Genomic DNA, 17,320 nt, shown 5'->3' with positions numbered 1-17,320 from the left:
ACTAGATTAAGAGGCTCAGAATGATAGAGCCCAAATCTCCCCTTACATTGCTTTGAGGATCTTTTTTGCAACCCCACAAAACTGGTAAATACCACCTCTGACTGGCCCCGCCCCATCTATTCTCTACCTCCCGTGACCCAGCTGATTGGGAGGGAATGGGGATTTTGCAGTAACCTTCCCCTGGAGTGGGGTGGGAATGGAGATTTTACTGTATCCTTCCCCTACCACGCCCACCAAGCCAGGTCCACAGAACCGGTTAAAATTTTTGAATCCCACCACTGTGCAGATCTTTTGTGCGATGTCAGAATTATGTCAACTCAGTCGTATAATATTCTGGAGAGTTGCTAAACTGGGGAATTCTGAGAGCTTGACGTCCACATATCTTAAAGCTGCTGAGAAACATAAACCCCCTTTTTAGACATAAAATAGGGGTGGGGCTTCAATAGCATGATGATGTAATTGGGCCCTGTGGTTTCATCACCACAGCTCCAATACCTTTTGTGGAATAGGTAATCCTTGACTTGCAACCGTTCGTTTAGCGGCTGTCCAAAGTTATAACAGCACTGAAAAAAGTGACTTAGGACCATTTTTCGCACTTAGAACCGTTACAGCATCCCCATGGTCATGGGATTTACATTCAGATACTTGGCAACTGCTTCACATTTAGGACGTTTGGCAGGAATGGTCATAAAATGGGGCAAAACTCTACAACTGTCTTGCTTAGCAGCAGAAATTTTGGGCTCAGTTTTGGTTGTAAGCTGAGAACTACCTGTACTGTAGTCAGGCCGAGCCATCTGGAGTAGCTGGAATTTTGTTGTGGAAAGCAGGAGTGGTGGTGCAATAATAGTTACACCTTATCAAAAAATGCATGTTTACTATACAGTAGTTCCTTGTTTTGCTGTCCGCAAGTTGAAATTTATTTCTCCCACCCCACCCCTGTGGTTTAACAAATCCACTTGTTCGTTATAAGATAGGAAATTATGGTTCATGACACTGCAATATGCTAGTTGCCAAGGGTCCAAATTTTGACCATGGGGAGGCTGCAATGGTCATATGTGTGAAGACCGATCATAAGCCGCTTTTTTCAGCATTGTTATAACTTCAAACTGTAGAAAGTTAGCACCCACCCTTCTCCTAGAAAAATGCAATATCATGGGAAATATTGAAAAGGCACAATATTATATTTTCCTGGATAAGAAATGGAGAAACATGTTTTAGGCAGGAAACAGACTCAGTCTTAATAGCCCCACCTTTATCAATGGGCCATTTAAAAAGCCTGGGTCAGCCTATTCTACATAACAAAGCTCTCCCCCTTCAGCTTCAGGATGATGGGATTAAGGTATGATAGTGTTAGCCCTTTGCCCATCTCATCATAGGGCACCTGGGAAGAAGCAAATGCTCAACCAAACCTGGACTCAAAACGCAGCCTAGAGAGCTGCCCCTGCATGGCCCCATGGGAGTCTGACAACCAATCAGAATACAAGCTCAAGATCAAAGGCCAGAGAGGGCATAAAACCAGGGACTTTCAGCATCTCTATCTTTTTTCTTCTTCATCCAACATCTAGAAGCATGTGATCCCCCTTTTTTGTTCAGGAGCTCAAGCCATGCGATCCTGTCCACCATTAAACCATCTTTCCAAGCAGCCTCCATGTTTCCAGTGTCTTTTTCCCCACTTGGAACTGAACCCAGAAGGACATTTCTTCCAACAAAACATTTGTTAAATGAATGCAACTCCAGGATTACCTGTATTATGATAATTTTTTTTATTAAAGGGGTGGGGGACAATAATTGAGAATTCTAGTTTTCATGGACAGCCAATGGGGAGAAATGATGGGGAGTTTAGAGTCCAGTGTTGCTCAGCTTGAATGAATAGGCCTGTCCACCGAGAAGCCTTTACCGTCTCAGAAATTAACGGGGGAAGAATAAGAAAGACGGAAATTATACATCTGAAACCGAAGATGTTGTGCATTGGGAGGCATAAAAATAGATGCAGTAGAAACAACTACAACATCACGAAATATAACCCCAGGTTTCTTTTTCATTTGACTTGCTATATTTAAAAACGCAAGTAGAACTTATCCTATTTCATTTATTGAACTCTATTTTAAAGTAATATAATAGGAGTGCAGACAGGCTTTTTAAGGGCTGAAATATTTGCTGTGGACGCCACAAAACCATCGGCATTTAGAAGTCACTTCCCTTTATGCTCTTTTTCTCACCCACAACAGGCTGGTGTGAGGATTTAGCAGTTGTTTCCTCAGGTAACACTCCTTTGCTCTGGGATGGAACAGCCATTGCTGAAAGAGGCAGCCAACATTTACAGGCGGTGGGGCGGGGGGTTGTTTTTAATTCTGTATGGAGATCCTCAGATGAATATAGATGGTTTCTGACAAATCCAGTTAAGGTCTGCACTGCAGATATCAGAGGCAATTCCCTTCTTTCCTATAATACCACAGTCAGCCGTTAAGGGTTGGGATCTATGAAGGGAAAGAGAAAAGTACTTTCAGTTTAGAAAAAATGCTAAAACAAGAGCCATCTGTTCCATCAACAGAGATACCTGCCTTTTACAGCCTCCCCCCACCCCCAGCACATACATATGCACATACACAAACAGACATAAAGGCACACAAACACATGCAAAATGGTAATAATTAACGAAGGTGATATGCTACAGTTAGTAAATCCAAGACTTCTTTGTTGTAGAACTGCAATAAGCTATGGGAAGCAAAATATTATCACTAGAATTTTATCCTGTCTTTATTACTTTACAGGTAATGCGAGGCAGCGAACATATACAATACTCCTTCAACTTCGTATTTTCCCCACAGCAACAACCCTGTGAGGTGAATTGGGTTGAGAGAGAGGGAGTAGCCCAAGGTCACCTAGCCGGCTTTCATGCCTAAGGCAGGACTAGTATGTTGATGGTCAGGGATTGGTTGTTGTTTCCTTATGCTGCCAAGTTCTTAGGAGTACTTATGAGTCGAGGACTTGGCAGCACAAGGAAACAATAGCCAATTGCTGGCCATCAGCAAACCAATCAACCAATAGGAAGGCACCACATAAAAACCACACACAGAATAGCCCAAAGCATACATTCCAGTAGAGAGAAGTTGGCTTAGGGTTGGCTCCAGCATCCATCTGAAAGCTCCAAAGCCTAAACCTCTGGTCCTGGTAACCCACCCAGATTGGATCCTGCAACATTATCCTGGGACATGAATATTTGCCTTCATTTGTGAAGTGGTGCCTTCCTGATGAAGTGAAAGCCGACCCCATAATCATTTTAAGATGCTTTTAGATTCCATAGAGACTCTAGATATCTATATTATCTCGACTTCTTTCTCGCTCTTTTACTTTATGCTGCAAAAAACACTATATTACAGAAGGTTTCTTTGGTACTAGAAAGATATTAATACGCACAGTGTATGGTTTAATGGTGAGCCGTTGACCCACATCCACTTCTTCTGTGGCAATTTGAATTTGAGCCCAATCCATGTAAGGCTCTTTGTTACGTCTTTGATGAATTCCTGTAAAATATCATTTCATCTTCATTACAAGGATGACTGTTGGAATCCCTAACTACGCCCTATTACTGAGTTTGTGTTAGATTTCCCCAAATTTAATTAGCTGCCCAAGCAGATCTCCAACTTCCTGCCAATTATGCCTCTGATGCTGTGGGGAAACTTGGCAGGTGAATTTTGCCCCATCTGTTTATCCTTCAGATAGAAAAGGATTGACAAGGTTACAAATAAGCCTTAAAGTAAGATCAATAGAAACAACTATGAGTGAAGCAGAAGTGGGTTCCTACCGGTTCTGACCTGTTTGGCCAAGTAGGTAATAACTTGGCCTGTCACACCCCTGAACCGGTGCTATCATAGGCGCCACCATCTTGATTTTCGGTCTGTGGATGCGTAGAACAATCTTCATCGCAAAAATGTAATTTTCTTTTCCTTTTCTAACTTTGTGTGTATGCGCAGACCGTTTTAGGAAATGTGCACCTGAAGCCTGATGGGAAATGCTAACCCATTCCCTGAAATCTTTCTGTTTAAAATTAAAATGGAAAATGTAAGACAGTTATGGATTATTCTTCACCTGTAACAAATTCTTTTACCTGCTCTCCTATACTAGAAATCACTAATAGCTGAGATCTTTTTGCCAAACAGTCCTTGTTGCTTTGGTCCCAGGACTTGATTGAAGTAGAAAACCAGTAGCATTTGTCCTCATACGGAAGCCATGTTACAGGGCACACACTGCAGGATCCATTCTCTAGGAAGGAAAACAAATATTTTATTTTTTTAAAAAAGCAGGTTTGTTGTTAGATACTTGTACTAACTGCCGTGGTTTCCACCAAGGTCCTCTGTTCCAGCGGGATCAAGGTGCTACGGAGACTTTTCTCCACGCACGGCCTGCCTGACGTCTTGGTCTCTGACAACGGGCCCCAATTCACGGCCATGCAATTTGAGACCTTCCTAGCAGCTCAGGGAATCAGGCATGCCCTGGTCGTGCCATTCCATCCGGCCTCCAATGGTCAGGTGGAGAGAATGGTGAGATCTGTAAAAGAGGCCCTCTCTAGGATGGGCCCGGGAGATTGGCAAACACGGGTTGACCATTACCTGCTAATTCATTACATCACACCCAGTGTCACCACTGGGAGAAGCCCCTCTGAGCTTCTCATGAGTCACCGGCTAAGGTCCCACTTAGACCGACTACACCCCAATTATTCTGCCTCATCGCCCCCAAACTCCACAAGCAAGATTCGGACTTTTAGCGTAGGGGACTCGGTATATGCCCACAACTACGCCGGGGGAACTCTGTGGATTCCTGCACAGTGATAGGCATCACCGGCCCTCGCTCTTACCTCCTAGAGCTCGAGGATGGTAGGAATTGGAGAAGGCATATTGGCCAACTCCATGGCCGCCTATCCAACTCCACTCTTAGACAACTAGAGGTAACTCCTGCATGAGTTAGCCAAAACCCTACCCAAATGGAACAAACGCTCACTCCTTCCACGGTCAGCTCAAGCCCGAGTTACCGGGAAACCTATCTGGTTTTGTTGCAGGCCCGCAGCGAGCTCCGAGCGAACTGGCTCCAGAAGCTCCAGCTGCGATCTGTGAAAGGTTCCAGGAGTTTCCACCAAGCAGAGCTGCAGAGCAAACAGGTCCATCCGACCTGTCCAAGGAAACCCCTCCAACTGAACTGCGCAGGTCAGGCAGAGCTACCCAAAAGCCCGCCTACCTGTGTGACTACGTTACCAGTAGGATTGTTCCATCTAAGAGGGGAGGGGTGTTTGATACTTGTACTAACTGCAGTGGTTTCCACCAAGGTCCTCTGTTCCGGCGGGAACAGAGGTTTAATCCTATTGGTCGAAGGGTCTGACAGCTCCCTATAAAAGGGCTGCTGTCAGACTCAACCGTCGCTGGATTGTTCTCACTTGTTGTTAATAAAGAGCTGTTGTTACCGTTAAGCCTGTGTGTGCCTATCCATTACCCAATCTAACATTTGTAATCAACTCTGCCGGTATATGTCAAGCTTTTTAAAGTTACTTTGAAAGGTAAGGAGAGGATCCCATTTAAAAATTAGATAATTTTTACTGGGTTACGGTTATTCATTCAATTTTTCATAGTGATTTTGCATAGGTTAGCATTTCCTTTTTTTTTAAAAAAAAGAACTTTATTAAATTTATAAAATAAAAAGAGTAAAATATATAAAATTACAACAAAGAGGAAAAGTGGGAGAGGAGAACAGGAGAGAAAGTTTCAAAGTGACATAAGAAAAAATACACACCAAAAATAACATTAAAAAAGATTAGTTCCATCTCTCTTCAGTATAGACATATAATAAAATGCACTTTTATTTTAGTTTAACAAAAAAAAAATACAAATATAAAAGTATAAAGATATGCACAACAAGCAATTAATAACAGCAACAATATGTAATGTAATCTTCATTTGAATTAAACATAAGCTCATAAATGCTTGATATTATCAATACCAAAACATATTGTTACTAGATATTTCTACAATAAAAATCTAAAATAAAATATCCTTTAAAATTAGACAACATTATACAAGATTTATATAACCAAAACATATCTATTTATCAGATCCCAAAGTCAAAACTTCAATTTTCTCTTTATCAAGTAAAAAGCCAAAAAGGGTTTCCAGAAAAGCAGTCAAATTGTTAACTTTAATTGAAGTAGTCAATTTTGTCATCTTCTCCAGCTCCATTAATTTCATAATCCATTTCTCCCAATTATGGGAATTCCTATTTCCTTCCACTTCTGAGCATAGGCTTTGCATTTCAAGTCTGAAATCACTGGGATTATTTCCAATGTGAGGTGGTTGAAGTAGACCACCAAGTCGCTATGGGTAGTCACCAGTGGTGGGTTTCAATTTTTTTTAGAACATCTTCTATAGGTGTGGCTTGCTTTGTGGGAGTGGCTTTGCCAGCCATGTGACTGGGTGGGAGTGGCTTGCTGGCCATGTGACTGGGTGAGAGTGGCTTGCAAGCCATGTGACTGAGTGGGAGTCACTTGCTTTGTGGGAGTGGCTTTGCCGGCCATGTGACTGGGTTGGAGTAGCTTGTTGGCCATGTGACTGGATGGGAGTAGCTTGCTGGCCATGTGACCGGGTGGGAGTGGCTTGCTGGCCATGTGACTGGGTGAGAGTGGCTTGCAAGCCATGTGACTGGGTGAGAGTGGCTTGCAAGCCATGTGACTGAGTGGGAGTGGCTTGCTTTGTGGGAGTGGCTTTGCCGGCCATGTGACTGGGTGGGAATGGCTTGCTGGCCATGTGACTGGGTGAGAGTGGCTTGCAAGCCATGTGACTGAGTGGGAGTGGCTTGCTTTGTGGGAGTGGCTTTGCTGGCCATGTGACTGGGTTGGAGTGGCTTGTTGGCCATGTGACTGGATGGGAGTAGCTTGCTGGCCATATGACCAGGTGGGAGTGGCTTGCTGGCCATGTGACTGGGTGAGAGTGGCTTGCAAGCCATGTGACTGAGTGGGAGTGGCTTGGCAGTCATGTGCTGAACTACCTATTCTTTGTTTTGTGTACATGTTACTGTGAAAGTCCGAAATCTGGTGAATGTCGACATTCACCGGTGAATGAAAGTCCGAAATCTGGTGAATGTCGACATTCACCGGTGAATGTCTACATTCACATAGTCGCTTGGTGTATGTCCTTATCCTCTCGACACTCTTACCCTAATACCCTTACCCTAATACCTCGGCTCCTCGCTTCCTTTTAAGCATCTTCTATTCGTGGAGTTCTTTTTTTAAAAAACCTGCGATCCTGCGCGGTTAGAACGCCGCGGTTAGAACGCCGCGAATTGAAAAGCAAAAGTAAAGCGTTACGCTGACTCGTTATATATGTCACCGTGAAAGACCGAAATTGGTATGTGTCGACATTCACCGGTGAATGTCGACATTCACCAACATTCACCGGTGAATGTCGACATTCACCAATTTCGGTCTTTCACGGTGACATACACAAACATAAAGTACAATTAGTGCAACTGTTAACTCTTTATACTGTATATAATCTCTGAAAATGTAAAAGAGAAAAAACATAGGACTCCTCAGTCTGTCCCAACCACATTTCAGCTTCTGCAACTTCCCTCCACCCTCAAAATCCAGGGCCAATAAATTATATTCCAATCCTACAGAACAGAAACAACCCCCCTCCAAACACACACACACACACACACACACACACTGTTTCCATTTCTTTGAAGGATTTTTCAGTACCTGTCCCTGCATAAAGAGGCTCAAGGAAAGGTAATCAATTTCTTATTGGATTTGGAAGTACTTAGAAGTAGCAAAAGTTCCCACTGCTTTCCAGTGTCTCAAAAGCCCATCATAAAGGCGAGAGTCCATCCTTCTGCTTCTCAGTGCAGAAATCCCTAATATGTTCCAATAGATTTCAAAAGCATCACTTGGAAGCAGAAACAGCCAGGAGTAGTCACTGCTATGTAAGGTTTCTGTACTGCTGTGAGCTATACAATTTAAAGTTTCTGCACACTGCTATCAAGCAATTTAAGCAGGAATATACCTCTGAGTAAACAGGTATTTTGCTTATGGCATTTGTACTTTACTGCAATAAGCAAGCACTCGCCCTCTAAATAAGTTAGACAGTCATAATATTAAAACTTGATAAGTGTTCTTAACAAGAAATTCACAATGGTAGCATCACACATACATTCCAAAAATACTTATGATATTTGCACACAACCATCTGCTTTGCAGTTCTTGTCTTCTTAACTGATGAGAGACTGAAACCCAATAAATATATCCCCAATAAAAAAAGAATAGTATGTCAGAGTACTGAAAAACTCAGCCAAATGGGAAAATCCAAAGAAAAAAAATATTGGACTTCCTGCTAAGAAGTAACAATTTATATATAGTATGCACAATTCTTTTAGTTAAATTATTGCTGAACAATTTATAATAGTTGCATCACAATATTATTCTAAGGTATTTGCCACTACTACCCTACTTCCTAGATGTTCACTATTCTCTCCCCCCCCACCCCAATTTAAGGGCATGTGAAACAGTTTTGATGAAAGTTGCATGATATGAAACTTCTCTCCTTTGAAATAAAGTTTGGTTTTAATTCTCCAATGAATCAAAAGGAATGTTTTAAGCTTCCTTGTTACACAGCATTTGTTTTAGCTTTCCATAGCTCTCCCCAAAACCAACCAAGGAAGATAAAACCACAGAAATCTAATACAGTTGTGCACGGCTTTGCACTAAATTATCTGTATAGTAAGCCAAAAATAGTTTAAGATTATAATTAGCCCACCTGTTTCCCCATTAACATTCAAATACATTTTTCTTGTTCAGAGACTGCATGAGAGATTTTCCAGTCCTTGCAAAATATCACATTGCATCCACATAAAGGGAGCAGCAACTCCTCTATGAATGGTGGGGGGAAGTTTGGCTTCTCTCTGCCATTTAAAGGCTGCAGCAGGGAGAATCCCAAATTTTTTCCTCTCCCTCCATTCACAGAGGAGCTGTGGCTCCCTTTATGCTCCCCCTGGGGGTTGAAATTCCTGAAAGGGACAAGCAGGCTGCCACAGCTTTACTGAGAAGACATTTCTGAGAAGAGAAACTTCTTGGGTCCGGCTGCACCCGAGCTGGTGGAGCGCCCGTGCGATCGGAGCAACCACGCGGCTCACCTGCACTGGCTGTCTCCCTGGCAATGGATGGGCAGTTGCGGGTGCTCCACCAGCTCGGGTGCAGCCAGACTGGAGAAGTTTCTCTTCTCAGAAATGTCTTCTCAGTGGAGCTGTGGCAGCCTGCCTGTCCCTTTCAGGCGCTTCGACCCCCGGGAGGGAGGGGGCTGGGGGCATAAAGGGAGCAGCAGCTCTTCTGTGAATGGGGGGAGGGAGTTCGGCTTCTCTCTGCAGCAGGGAGAATCCCAACTTTTTTCCTCTCCCTCCATTCAGAGCAGAACTGCTCCAGCCTCCCACACACATACACACACGTTGCCCAGTAACCCTAACCTTCACGCTCTTATCCGTGCTCTCCTCGGCTCCTCACAACTGCAATAGATGTCCAGAATCGCCTTTTGGGGCAAATGGGGGCTTGGGTTCCCAGTCCCCACCACTTCTGGACATCTATTGCAGTCGCAAGGAGCTGAGGAGAGCATGGAGAAGAGCACGAAGGTTCTTGGCGCTCCAGGAAGCCGCAAAAGTGGCCAGGAGAGGCACACGGCTTGGTTTAGCATCCCTGGACATCGCAGCAGCAGCCCCAAGTGTGCCGATCTCGGCATTTTTCACATCAGTGCGTGCTGCAAGAGGGAGTGAATGAAGACCTTTTCCAGCCGGCTTCCCTGGACTTGCTATGCTGAGCACGGGCCCGAACCTCCACCACCAGCAATCCGGAAAAGGTCTTCACTCCCTCTCTCTTGCAGCACGCCCCGATGCAAAAAATGCTGAGGCCTTGCAAGGTCCCCAAAGATGCCGGCCGTGCTGTGTAAGCTCCCACCACCGTCCCCACCCCCACGCCCATGCTTTCTGGCGGCCAGGCATCTTAGGCAAGTCCGGGGACCTTGCAAAGGCCTTGCGAGGTCCCCGAACTTGTCAAAGATGCTGGCCGCCCCACGTAAGCTCCCACCGCCTTCCCCACCCCCGTGCCCATGTTTTCTGGTGGCCCTGCGGCCCTGCGCTATAAGTGAGCCTGGGATCCTTGCAAGGCCACAAAAGGTCACTGGACTTGTTAATAGTGCAGGGGCGCAGTAGCTCCCCCCGCCCCACGCTTAGTTGCAGCTTACTTACCTCCTTGGAGTCAGCAGGCAGCAATAGAAAGCCAAGCAGAAAAAAAGGTAAGTGGATTTAGATAGGGTTCTTAGAGGCGGGCGAGGCGATTGGTGAGGTACCAATCTGTGAGAGGTGGGTGGGGCTAGGATAGTGTGGACGGGTGGGGGGAGCGAGCAATGGAGCGGCTTCCGGACTGGCGGGGGTGAGTGAGCGAGCGACAGGGCTGGGGCAGGCGTTCCGGAACTTACCCGTATTTATTCGAGTATAACGCGCACACGTGTATAATGCGCACCCCCTAATTTTCGATTAAAAATCGGTATAAAATTTTGTTTCACACCAAATTTTGTTGCATATGCAAAAAGAAATATTTTTGATTGAATACATGTATAGAATAGAAATTTGGAAAATGTCTAGCTTTTTAAAGCTTAGAAGGAAGATGGGTTATTAAGGAAATAGGTTATTAAGGAAAAAATCCCACTGACAATGTAGTGAAGCAGAGGCACATGGAGAAGAGAAAATATGACATCAGTATAATGGGGGGAAATTATCTTTTACCATAAGTTCTAAGAATCACTGTACCTGCTACTCCCAGTAAAATATCTGCGTGCATTTATGCTATAAGTAGAAATTCTGTTGCAATTGCCCCAATTGGTTCACATTTAAGGGAAATAGGACCCGTTCACAGGACCCGCCTCTCACCCTCTTCCTCCTGCCAACTGGAGGAAGAGGGTGAGAGGCGGGTCCTGTGCACGGCGGCAGCAGCGGCGGCAATAGTCGCAACTCAGCTGCCTGCCGCCTTTCCCCTCCTTTGTCTCCCAGCTGGGGCGGCCTGCCGCCGAGTTGCGACTATTGCCGCTGCTGCTGCCGCCGTTCACAGGACCCGCCTCTCACCCTCTTCGCGGGTCCTGTGAACGGCGGCAGCAGCGGCGGCAATATCTGGGAGACAAAGGAGGGGAAAGGCGGCAGGCAGCTGAGTTGCGACTATTGAGCACGGCACGGTGCCGCCTGAGGCCGGGATCGAGGCTGCAGTCCGGAAATTTACGATTTACCCCAGCCCTCGTTTATAACGTGCACCCACACTTTGATTCCTTTTTTTGGTACAAAATTTTGCGCATTATACTCAAATAAATACGGTACTTCCGGGTCCACTAGTGGAACCTCTTCTAACCGTAATCGGTAGATTTGACGAACCGGCTATACCGAACCGGTGCGAACCGGTAGGAACCCACCTCTGGTAGTCAGCTTCACTAGGTCCAAGGAAGGGGTCTGAAGTCCATGGCTTAGTGTGCCTGCAGGCATAAGGATCCTTCACCCCTGCAAATACTCTGCAGGACTAGAAAGGCAGATTAAGGCCTATTGATTTCCTCCATTTCATCTTCAGAATCCTGGACTCTGAACTGCATCAACATAGCTATGAGATTTCTCTCCTTCCCTCTGTTTGTCTTTCTGTGTTTGGTGACTCCCTCAAGGTTAAGCAGTTTATCACTGCCTAAATGTTAGTGGATCCGCACAAATACACAATATTATATACCGCAATAATAGACGAGCACACAATAGATACAAACTCGATTGCAGAAAGTGCAACTTCAGCAACAGAGTGATCAATGCCTGGAATGCAATACCTGGCTCTGTTGTTAGCATCCTCAAAACCCATACCTTTAACCTTAAACTGTCAACCATGGACCTCACCCCATTCCTAAGAGGTCCGTATAGGGGGCGTGCATAAGTGCACCAACGTGCTTATCATCCCTGTCCTACTGTCCCCATTGATTTGTCCCCATTTCCTGTCTTCTTATTCATGTTTATTCCTATTCCTGATATCTTTTACGTGAGTGACAAACTAAATAAATACAATAAATAAAAATCCTACTCTATCCGAGTAGATAGAGTGTAGTTCAGCAGGCCATGGCCGAAAGCTATTAGTGTTTTGGGGTGGGTGGGGGTCGAGGTGGAAACAAAAGTAGGACGATGATGCCTCCTTGAGGTTGATAAGCAATCTAGAAATGCAAATAAACGATCAGTTAACAATAAGAGATGACAGACATATTTGAAGATAAAACATTCTGAGAAATAGTAACCAGGGTCACAGGAACATTTCAGTTAAAAATAGAAAGAGTTACCGGTAGATGTATTTGTAGCCTCACACAAATGTTGCCTTAGACAAGTCCTGAGTTTTTCTAATTCTCTATTTGTTTTGTTTTCATCTTGTTTGCGTTGATGTGCATTTGAAATTTCCTGGGAGTTTTGAGAGTTTCTGTTTGTCACTGCTGAGGAACTGCACCCCAGGCCTATAAAACATTAAGCCAGAATTATAGTTACATAATTAAAAGTGTACAATATCACAGATATTGTATTCTGGATAGAGAGAGTCCCCTCTGGATTCTACCAGGGATGCATAATAATATTCAACCCGTACTAAGACTCCATTTAGCACTTTTTGATAGCCTCTCACAAGCTTTATTGTTTTATTGATATCCTGCCTTGACTGTCCTATTTTTATTCATTCATTCATTCTTTCATTTATAGAATTAATATTGCTGCCTATTCACACATGGCAATCAGTGGTGGGATTCAAAATTTTTTACTACTGGTTCTGTGGGCGTGGCTTGATGGGCGTGGCATGGCTTGGTGGGCATGACAGGGGAAGGATACTGTAAAATCTCCATTCTCTCCCCACTCCAGGGGACGGTTACTGCAAAATCTCCATTCCCTCCCGATGAGCGGGGACTCAGGAGGCAGAGAATAGATCGGAGCGGGGCCAGTCAGAGGTGGCATTTATTGGTTCTCCGAACTACTCAAAATTTCCCCCACTGGTTCTCCAGAACTGGTCAGATCCTGCTGAATTCCACCTCTGATGGTGACACAAGGCAGCTTACAAAATATAAAACCTCATATTAAAAACAATAAAACGAATAAAGGAAGAATCATATAATAAATTAAAATAATAAATTTACCCCCGCCCCGGCGACAGCATCTCACGCAAGTTATTTAATGGGCTCCATCCCGCTCTGGATGCTTCTATGAGAAGGGATCCTTTTAATCCTTGAATCTTTGGGTTTCTGCTCAGTACATTTGATTCTTACTTATGGAGCTTCGTCACGCTCTCTCCTCCTACAATACTTACCATAAACCCCCATCACTATCACAGCCGCCATCAAGAGAACATTCCCAGTACAGGAAAGCCAGAGAACAGTCCAATGCCAAGGAGGACATATTCTGTGATCTGCAAAATTCAAACAAAAACATTTGGCGGGTTGCTCTAACACAGCGATGGCGAACCTTTTTTGGCTCGCGTGCCACAAGTGGGGGGAGCGCAGGGGGGTCGTGTGCGGGCGTGCCGCACCCATCATGCAATGCGCGAGCCCCCCAGTGCACATGCGCGCACTATAGGCGCAACCCCCCCATTTTTACATGCTTTTTTCGCCCTCCCCAGGCTCCTATAAAGCCTCTGGAGCCTGGGGAGGGCCAAAAATGGTTTTAAAAAAGGGTGGACTCAGCTGGCCAGCGCGCGCATCCGCGCTGGCCAGCTGACAGGGCAGCACCTTGCGTGCCCTGACAAATGGCTCCGCGTGCCACCTGTGGCACGCGTGCCACCTGTGGCACGCGTGCCATAGGTTCGCCATCACTGCTCTAACATAAGTAGATAGGAGCTTTTATATTACGTATTTTGCAGATCGCCCGACACTTCTACTAATAACAGAGTCATATTAGAAAGGAAAGCTATTGAATCTCTCAGCTCAGCATGTTCTCCTTGACCTTCCGTTGCACACATGTGATATTCCAACCCTTTGTCAAATAAACTTTCACTTCCTTATTCCAAATTCCCTTTCTGAATGTTACAAGTGTCCTCCCTCTCATTTTGCCACTCACATTTAAAAATAATTATTGTAGGAGGTTTTAATAGATTTCAATATGTTGTGGTCCCCCCCCCTCCCCACTCCCTGAGGCATGCCTTCTTTGTTACTGCTTTGTCTCTTTTTCACCCAATCTGTGTTAAAAACTTGGCTTATATTTCCCAATTGCAATGTATGGCTGTGAATAGGGGTGGTATTCACTTAATTTCCCTACCGGAAAGACACATAAGTTGAAACAACAAGATTGGGCTGAGAAATATCTGTAGACAATTTTTTCAAAGGTTTTATGGACTGATGAGATGAGAGTGACTCTTGACGGAGCAGCTGGATGGTAGATAAAGGGATAGAGAGAGAGAGAGAAATAAAGAGAGAGAAATGTAGTAGGTAGGCAGGGAGAGAGAGTGTAGGCAGGTAGGAAAAGGGATAGATAGAGAGAGAGAAATAGAGAGAGAGAAATACTGTAGGTAGGTAAGGAGAGAGAGTGTAGGCAGGTAGGAAGAGGGATAGAGAGAGAGAAATAGAGATAGAGAGAAATACAGTAGGTAGGTAGGTAGGGAGAGAGAGAGTGTAGGTAGGTAGATAGGTAGGTAGAAGGAGAGGGAAAGAGAGAGAAAGAGAGAAAGAGAGAAAGAGAGAAAGAGAGAAAGAGAGAAAGAGAGAAAGAGAGAAAGAGAGAAAGAGAGAAAGAGAGAAAGAGAGAAATACAGTAGGTAGGTAGGGAGAGGGAGAGTGTGTGTGTGTAGGTAGGGAAAAAAAGGAAAAACAGTTTTTGCACTCTGGAAACCTCCCAAAAATGGCCCGTTTTTCATGAAAATGGGCCCATTTCCCCCCAAAAAGGCATGAATAGCCTTGGGGGGTGGGGGCTTGCAGAGTGCTCCTGGGAGGGGGCAAAAACGAGTAAAAAACAGCCCATTTTTCACGAAAATGGGCCCGTTTTTTGTCAAAAGAAATACATGCATAGCCTTATGGAGGCTTATAGAGTGCTGCTGGGGGCTGGGGGCCCCCCCAAAAGGGCCATTTTGGTGAAGGGGCGGGGCTTTGGGAGGCAAAAAATGCTGCATTCGGTGTATAAGACACACCCAGATTTTTAGCCTCTTTTTTGAGGAAAAAAGGTGCGTCTTATACTCCGAAAAATGCGGTAGTTTAAAGTGAATGCCTCTCCAGCAAAGTCCCGGCCAACTGTCTTTCAAGAGATTTCACAACTACAGACCTTAATAAGACTTGAGAACTGCCAGGCCGTTATCTTCCAAACACCACACTGTAGCAGCAATTACTTGGCAAGATGTCAGGAACAGATCTTCACTCTTATGAATTGAACTAATTCCCTCCTGCAAACTCCCCTCCCCTTTTGCTCCTCTTTATTTCCTATGGTAGGGGCCATTTACCATCCACCTGTGGCTTTACTCCTGAGTCGACCCTTGTTTCTTAGCTGTTTCCTTCTCCTGGCAGCTATGTGCATGCACACACTGGGAACAGTCTCCAGCTGTTCTTCTGCCCCACTGATGTCCGACTCTGAAGGCACCTGACAACTGTCAGACAACCTTGGCCCCCTCTCTGCCTCTGATGCAGAGCACTCGTCAGAGCCTTCCCCAGACTCTAGGACTGGCCCATGTTCCTCCCCAACCTCCTCATTGTCTGAATCTGCTGCCAGGCCACAACACTTTTCGGGTTGAAGATGGACCCAAAATCAACTTCCAAATCTACTGCCAGTTTTTAGAAGACACTTTCTTCAAGCAGGATACAGGAACAAGTCTTTCAAGAAGACCATGATTTTTATGCAGGGCAATGCTCCACCGCAATGCGTGGCTAGCCAATAAAGGCCTTAAAGATGAAAGAATAATGACATGGCCCTCTTCCTCACCTCACCTCACCTAAACTCTATTAAGAACTTGTGGGTCCTTATTAAATGGGAGATTTATGGTGAAGGAAAACAGTACACCTCTCTGAACAGTGTCTGGGAGACTGTGGCTGCTGCTGCACAAAAAGTTAATCGTCAACAGATCAAGAAACTGACAGACTCCATGAATGGAAGACTTATGACTGTTATTGAAAAGAAGTGTTGCAGAAAATGACAGGCTTTAGACTTCTCAGGAGAAAGGAAGAGTTTATTTGGCAGCCAGGTTCAGATTTATTTGGGTCCCGGTATTGGCAAAAGGGTGGCAGGGTTTAGGGCATTTGTTTGCTTCAAGGTCACCTGTGGATTTTGAGTCAGGAGTGCCTGATATTTGTAAATTCTAGGGTTAACCATAAATGTCCCTTTGTTTCTAAAATTCCTTGAATTGCATGGCTGGTGTAGATAGTGGTAGGCTGTCCAAAAGTTAATTTATTAGCTTCTTCCATTAGGAGAGCTGTGGCGGCTAAACTTTTTAGGCAATGTGGCCAGCCTTTTGCAACACAGTCCAGTTGTTTAGATCAGTGGTAGTCAACCTTTTTCTACCTACCGCCCACTAATGGATCTTTCTTGATGGAAAAATTTCCTTACCGCCCACCAGTTTTTGCGCAAGTGCGGAATATTTTTTAGAAGGGAGGGTGTTTTTTAAAAAAAGAAATGTACATACATTTATCTTTTTATTTCTACTTTATGCATGTTTATAATGTTTTTAACTTTATAAAGTTTAATTAGAAAACAATAAAGTAACTTGAAATTAGCTTTACTAGTGATTAATGAGATCTTTGAGGCTGATGCTGCGAGACTAAATATTTGATATCTGGTTCGATTTTCGTAAGGAACAAATGAAGGTCTCCCCTTTCGGTGTTTTTCCTTTTTATCTCCTTTTTTTATCTTCCTTAGGGCTATGCACAAAAGTAAGGCTGAGCTAGTTAGCCCACTTATTATTATTAGCCAACAACAATTCTCTCCTGCCGTTTCTTTCTCCTATTTTGCAACTGCTCTGCTCCGCTTCTGCCTGTCCCTGCTATCAGTTTCTACTCCTCCCCTTCCTCTTCCCACGTGTTTGCTTGTGCACGCGCTTGCGCTCTCCTGCCCACTCGCACAAAAGGAGGTTTTAACCTCTGAAATCCCTAACGTATGCATTCTTGCACGCGTTAGTTCAAAAGGAGGTTTCAACCTCCGAAATCCCCACCGCCCACCTGGAATCCCAAAACGCCCACTAGTGGGTGGTAGGGACCAGGTTGACAACCCATGGTTTAGATAGATAAGCCACAGGTTTCTGCCAACTTCCCTTTTCCTGCGTCAGGACTCCCAGAGCATT

At 44.7% G+C, this 17,320-nt stretch overlaps 1 protein-coding gene across 1 annotated transcript in view; it reads right to left on the bottom strand.

Annotated features, from left to right (window-relative positions):
* Nucleotides 1-1,761: 1,761 nt before the first annotated feature.
* LOC309396342 (killer cell lectin-like receptor subfamily B member 1B allele C) overlaps nucleotides 1,762-17,320 on the bottom strand; it is a 55,677-nt gene continuing 40,118 nt past the window's right edge. The window contains exons 3-7 of the mRNA XM_081961400.1: nucleotides 13,379-13,477; nucleotides 12,375-12,542; nucleotides 4,109-4,263; nucleotides 3,418-3,524; nucleotides 1,762-2,477 (exon numbers count right to left, since the gene is read on the bottom strand). Coding sequence (XP_081817526.1) covers nucleotides 2,366-2,477; nucleotides 3,418-3,524; nucleotides 4,109-4,263; nucleotides 12,375-12,542; nucleotides 13,379-13,477 — 641 coding nt within the window. The 3' untranslated portion in view covers nucleotides 1,762-2,365. The remainder of the gene's footprint in view (nucleotides 2,478-3,417; nucleotides 3,525-4,108; nucleotides 4,264-12,374; nucleotides 12,543-13,378; nucleotides 13,478-17,320) is intronic.

The sequence above is a fragment of the Natrix helvetica genome (genome assembly GCF_964273705.1).
Source record: "Natrix helvetica genome assembly, chromosome: 1".
In the NCBI taxonomy this organism is placed as follows: domain Eukaryota; kingdom Metazoa; phylum Chordata; class Lepidosauria; order Squamata; family Natricidae; genus Natrix; species Natrix helvetica.
This window is presented reverse-complemented; position numbering and strand designations above follow the sequence as displayed.